This window comes from Rutidosis leptorrhynchoides, chromosome 7 (genome assembly GCF_046630445.1).
Source record: "Rutidosis leptorrhynchoides isolate AG116_Rl617_1_P2 chromosome 7, CSIRO_AGI_Rlap_v1, whole genome shotgun sequence".
In the NCBI taxonomy this organism is placed as follows: Eukaryota; Viridiplantae; Streptophyta; class Magnoliopsida; order Asterales; family Asteraceae; genus Rutidosis; species Rutidosis leptorrhynchoides.
Window position 1 is genome coordinate 17,822,995 of NC_092339.1, and position 6,000 is coordinate 17,828,994.

The 6,000-nt window shown below is 31.5% G+C and overlaps 1 protein-coding gene across 2 annotated transcripts; it reads right to left on the reverse strand.

The window, feature by feature from the left end:
• Nucleotides 1-841: 841 nt before the first annotated feature.
• On the reverse strand, nt 842-2,568 carry LOC139858878 (uncharacterized). 2 transcript variants are annotated; one of them, XM_071847716.1, is made up of 3 exons: nt 2,490-2,568; nt 1,500-1,742; nt 842-1,308 (listed from the first exon to the last, which is right to left on the reverse strand). In XM_071847716.1, exons 1-3 carry the CDS (start codon nt 2,500-2,502, stop codon nt 1,229-1,231), a joined length of 336 nt encoding a protein of 111 aa, XP_071703817.1. In that variant the 5' UTR covers nt 2,503-2,568; the 3' UTR covers nt 842-1,228. The 2 variants fall into 2 exon arrangements, with proteins under 2 accessions (XP_071703817.1, XP_071703818.1); XM_071847717.1 differs by having other exon boundaries at nt 843-1,308; nt 1,453-1,742.
• Between the last annotated feature and the right edge of the window lie 3,432 nt (nt 2,569-6,000).

Genomic DNA, 6,000 nt, shown 5'->3' on the forward strand with positions numbered 1-6,000 from the left:
TTAAAATGACAGGTAATTGTAAGTGATTGTTGGCGAATATGATCAGTTAGTTTGTAGTGTATGTTGACGATGGCGGTTACCAGAATCCGGATGTGGACGATGACGGTTTTAGGTGTGTGGAAGATTGACAGTCGATAGAACTGACGGTTTTAGGGCTATTTCCTGAATACGTATTTGTTTTAATGATACCGCTCAGAAAATAAGTGGTGCATTACAGGATCGGGCTTAATGAATTGAATGGGCTTACAATTTGAAAAAATAAACAATAAAAGTATCTGAGTTATTAAGTTTTGTATTGGACCATCATTGTTTGCAGATATGTAATATCTGTGATCCAGTGCATTTAAAATAATGGATACGTTTATAAGGACCAACAACTAGAACATATTGACCATTTAACTTATTTAAGGATCATAAAATTTATATAACGGGGTGTTGGGTGATAAATGTATAAAAATAAAACATTTTATTGTTGGAAAATTTCTTTCATTGGGATTACAATATTAAAACTGATTGTCCATCTTCATCTGATTTTTTACAATTTGATTCAAAATATAATTGAATTACTAATATATGCACTATCTATATAGTTTATTGAGTTTATGTAAGTGTATAGAAACATCCTTCCCTCGTATCTGCAGGCGTGTTTAAGAATATAAATGTTGGAAAGTGGGTTTGTTTGTATATTAGATTATTATTAACAGTTATTGGGCTGATAAAAATTAGATCACTAAATTTGGACATGGCCCATATTTAGTTACAAAGTTTAATAAACATAAAACATACCTAAAAAGTTATATTAGTTAATTTAAACTGTTTGCAATCTTGATAAGGATTAGGTAAACCACACAGTACAATAATAGTAACATAGATTCACAAAAGCTTATGACGAATCATAGAAACTGGCCCAAAGTATTCAACAACTAACCTAACCTACACACATGATCACAGATAAATACAAAGTTATAAATCCGAAGTATTGATAGCTTAACCTGCATATTAATGGAAAATTGCAGATTAAAAGTTAATTAAACTTTAAACACAACTATCATGTATCCTGTGTTTGTCATCTTCCTTCATTTCAAAGAAAAGCTTCGTCGAGTCGAATGTTATCATACAAACTTCATCACCGACATAACCATTGAGTTTTTTAAAACGATACCACCCAGACGACGCATACAAATTGGGTTTTTTGACACGTGGATCCTTCTTTAGTCCCCAAGTATGTTTACGTTTCTTTATATCCAAACATTGATAATAATGATCCTTTTTGAGCTCGGGCAGTTTGACAACCTCTTCTGGAAGTCGCTGCAAATTAACAAAAACATAGATGTGAATTACTTGGTAAATTAGTTGATGAAAACTCCTCATAGATATGCAATACATATAGATTTATTTATGTAGATTATGTTGAAAAATAGTAATTCATTGATTTGAATTATAAGAACTAACTCAGGTGTTGCCACGAGGCATGATGAAATCTACAACCGTGAATGTACCTTCATCGTCACTGGAATTCCAAAAGTCGGAAGAGTAATCCTTAAACTGACATTCAGTGATGGACTTTTCATCAGAGTCTACATCGGAATCGACGTCAATAACAATGGTTTCAATTGGCTTATTAGACCTTGTTTTACTTTCCTGTGATCTAGCTGATGATGAGCCCTTCTTCCAAATAGAAGATTCAGAAATTTTGGCACATTTCAAGTTTTTCTTGGAAGTAAAAGCAGTAAGATTTTTTCCTGCATAATTGATAAGTTTTGTAATCACAGTTACAGATTCATGTTATAGGCATGGAACAGAACTCCTCAAGATAAGCAAATGACAGTTATATAATTTGATATAGTGTATTTGAAGACAATTAATATAATTGTGTTGCTGTATAAGTTAGTGATAATGTTCCATATCCCTATAAATTGCATCAATGCAAATAGTATCTAATAAATAAATAATAAAAATCATCTAGTTATTTATGTTAAATAAAAAATCAATTAAATTAAATTCTATTTATGAACTACAACACATTATGCTTTACAACAGGAAACATCATCTAATACCATTGTTCACTAAAGGTTTATTTTATTAGTTCAACAAAATAGACACACATTTACCTTGTAAACGTAATTCCATCAAAATAGGATAAACACACGAAAGACAACATTAAAAAAACGTTTACCAATATTGTAAATAGACAACTAAACATAAATCGGTTTCAGAAGTTTATGCATAAACATCAAAATAATGAAGAGGTTTAATTAGTTTTGATGTGTTTGTTTATAAAATTAATCAATCCTTCATGAGGTTAAAACTGATTTAGGGAACATTATTCACAAATTTGATTAGTTAGTATCCAGCGATTGATTCGTTATGTTTAATTGTAGGATATATTAAAAACCCTAAAAAAGAACTAACACTTGAGTTTATTGAATCTTTTACATAATCGGTTGAAAATGCATAAAATAAAACCTAAATCAAGTCAAGAAGATTACCTGTTGAAGCCATCGCGAATGGATACCCGATTGAAGGCAGATACTTCGATGTAGAAGGGAAATAGAAGAAATAAGGGTTAGTTTGAATGTAATATGTAAGGTAATTGGTATTTCTTTCTATTTGTATCGATTTGGGAAAAAGTCCAACAAAATAAATTGGGCCGTAATGTATGGGCAATTTAATTGGGCTTGAATAATTATTAATGTGAGAATAATAATGTGATGCACTAATCTTGGGGATAGTGTATGAAATGAGTAAATAACACTACAAATATGAATAATGGTGTTAGATTAGATTATGAATTGAAACATTATTACAAACATAACCATGAACTCAAATGTGAAAAACCGATTAGATAAGTTACAAAGAAAGTGAGATGTGCTAGATGTTGGTGATTTTAGTGTCATCAGACATTTTGTGTGATAAGGTGATTTACTTGAGACAAATGGATTTCTAGTTAAGCTCTATAACAAGTTAGGAGAGTGTGGAGTACACGCTTGTTTAAGCTAACTAGAGTCATATAATTGAAAGGTTGTGTTTGTTAGTTGGTGTCTTTTTGGCCAAAAGACACAACTATTCATGAAATGGTGTAAACCTTAATGAAATGGTGTAAGATTTCATGGAATGGTGTAACCATTCATGGCACCTTTTCATTAAAAGTTATAACCATTCATGGACACCTTTTAGCCAAAAGGTGTGACCATTCATGGTACTTTTGAGCCAAAATGTATAACCTTTCATAATCTATAAATAAGAGTATTTGTCTCCCATTTCAAGATGATGAAAGATTGATCATTCACAATATACAAATTATCTATGTTCTTGACTTCCAATTTTAATTGCCTATATTGGAGTTGTGCCTTTGTCTTATCCCGAATAAAGATTTCGTGTAACCCTAAGGCAATCTATGTATAGGGTCGAAATACTTTATCGCGAAAGTGACTACACGATTCAAAGGTTTATCCGGCATTCAAACCCAATTCTCCAACAAAGCGATAAAGTATTTTGGTGATGAACCTTTGATGGAATCGGTGAAAAATATGATAATTTTTATTTGAATAAAGGCATCCAAGTCATATATATGATGAATATGACAGAACAATTAACGGAGATCAAGGTTCATTCATTCAAGTTTAATTTATTAAATTTACAAATGTCACTGCTTCAACTTGCATGGAGAAATATGATATTTGCATGGTGCGGTGACATGGAATTGTAATATGGTGATAAATCTTGTATGAATCTAGAAAGGACATAGGTGGTGAAATCATTCTGGAAAACATACTATGCGATTTGGTATGCGATTTATGATCGGTGACATGTTTAATCTATGAAATAATTGATTCTGAAAATATATTGGATCTATATTGGTCAAGGTTTAACAAATTAAAAACCTTTATTTGTTATAAGGAATACGTGTTCCAATCACAAACACGTAATGCAACAATGTTATTTTGTTTTATATTGTTTACGTGTGAAACCATGAAAGATTGGGATTTACATCACGAATCCAATATCATGGGTGAAAACAACATGAAGGTTACTATACGGACTATATCAATTATTAATTGATCGATCAATTGGGTGGATGTTTTATCTACACTTATAATTAAACATGGACTTCATTTAAATGAAGACACCATAATACGGACGGTTATTATAGTAAAATGTCACAGAAATTTATGAGATGTCGCTGTTTGCTTTTGGATTACGCTTGACGTTGATGGATTGAAGATTGAAGACGGTGGATCAACGCATTGATTCAATCATAATAACAAGTACACATTTTCTATCCATTTTCTATATTTTCTATAATGATCCATGATAGGAGTAAATCATGAATTGCATGATACTTTTGGTTCAAATCTGTTGGTAACCAATCATTACATGTCTAGAAACTCTCAAAAGCCATTGGGTAATTGGTAACAATCAGTTTTGACATGTAACCGTCAAAATGCTCTTTAAAGTTACTCCGTATTTGATAACTCTCAGTTGTATTATATTCAGTAAATTTGAGAGGATCCATGACATATTAATTGTGTTTATGATATGAAATACCGTTTGAAAGAGCATTTAAATAATTTATGGTTTTAAATGGTGTCCTTTGATAGAAAGTGAAATCTGGAAATAATTGGGGTGCGCATGCCTTGGGTGGTTATACCATTTGTGTTCCTGTTGTCCAGCAACAACAATAAAACACTGATTTTGGTATTGATCCAAATTGCGTTAAACAAATTTGTGTTTGTGTTCATTTGTCAAATTTTGACATAAAGGTAATCTAACCTTTTGTCAAAAGGTGTAAATATGATTGTTATATTTGATAACTGTTGAACTTAAATTCAAAGACAAACTCACGCAAGATGACAAATTATGGTAGTTATTTGCTATTGATTGTTGGTTGTCAAATCGACAGTTCCAATATAACTTTTGTACAGTTGCTTGTGCAAACGTTCCTAGTCGATTTCAATTTTGGTTTGTCAACAATTTGTATAAATTGACGATTTCGGTATGACGTTATGTCACGGCTAGTTGACTATTAATACCGGAAAGTATTATAATACTTGTAATATATTTGAGTTATAGTCTAATTAAATTGAAGAATCCTTAAGTATTTAAGGATGCATATATTCAATTATTGATCAATTATATTCACAAGTTGTTGAATTTTACACTTGGTATACATGGGGTATCTTGGATCAAAATGTTGATGTTCATATTATTAACATTATAAACTTGATGTCTTTCTTCTTGATTTAGAAGTGCATTGACTAATGTATGTTTTGTTAATTATAATCTTACTATCCAATGTAATGGTAATAATTTGCACATAATGATAATGAGGATACATTATCAAGAGTGTATAAATTATAGGTTTACATTGATGAGTTGTGAAAATGTTGGACTTGATGTCGACTAATCAATCAATGAATAAATGAGTGTACACGAGTTTCTTATGGTAGAATAAGAATTCAGTAAGTCCTTGGATTAAAGGATTACTAAAGAAAATTGATTGAAGTCGAAGTGAATGAGAGTAAAGTCCAATTAGATCCCTAGGTATGGGATGTCCTATGACTAAGGCATATAGTCAAATGTACAAGGGAAAATCTAGATACTTATGCCTTAGACATATCACGTTTCGTGAGTTGATTACGAATGGAGTGATGTATGTGAATGTTGTTGGGTCACAACAAAGTTTGACTAAATCACTGGACAAAACATTAGCCGAAAGCGCGCACAAATTAGGCTAATGATGTGGGATTGAAGTCCAACCAGATCTTCCAAAGTGAGACGCCCAATTCCCTTCTAGTACAACGCTAGGAGCTGAATTCAATGAGGTAAGCTTACTTTCTGAAGATTGAAACACATAAATATACTGATCCCAAAGTATGTGTTTAGACCCGTAAGTGGAGTTAGGTTGAAGTTTAACTTCTTAATAGTTCTTTTGAAAAATTGCATATGCGGGTGCAAGATGGAAAAGAGTTACCTATGTGAGTATGAAGTTTTGCCGCT

Bases quoted from the DNA above. Each gene is read 5' to 3' on its own strand.
- LOC139858878 (XM_071847716.1), bottom strand. The intron at 1,309-1,499 runs GTACATTCACGG...GTTAATTTGCAG, and splicing joins GAATTCCAGTGACGATGAAG to CGACTTCCAGAAGAGGTTGT.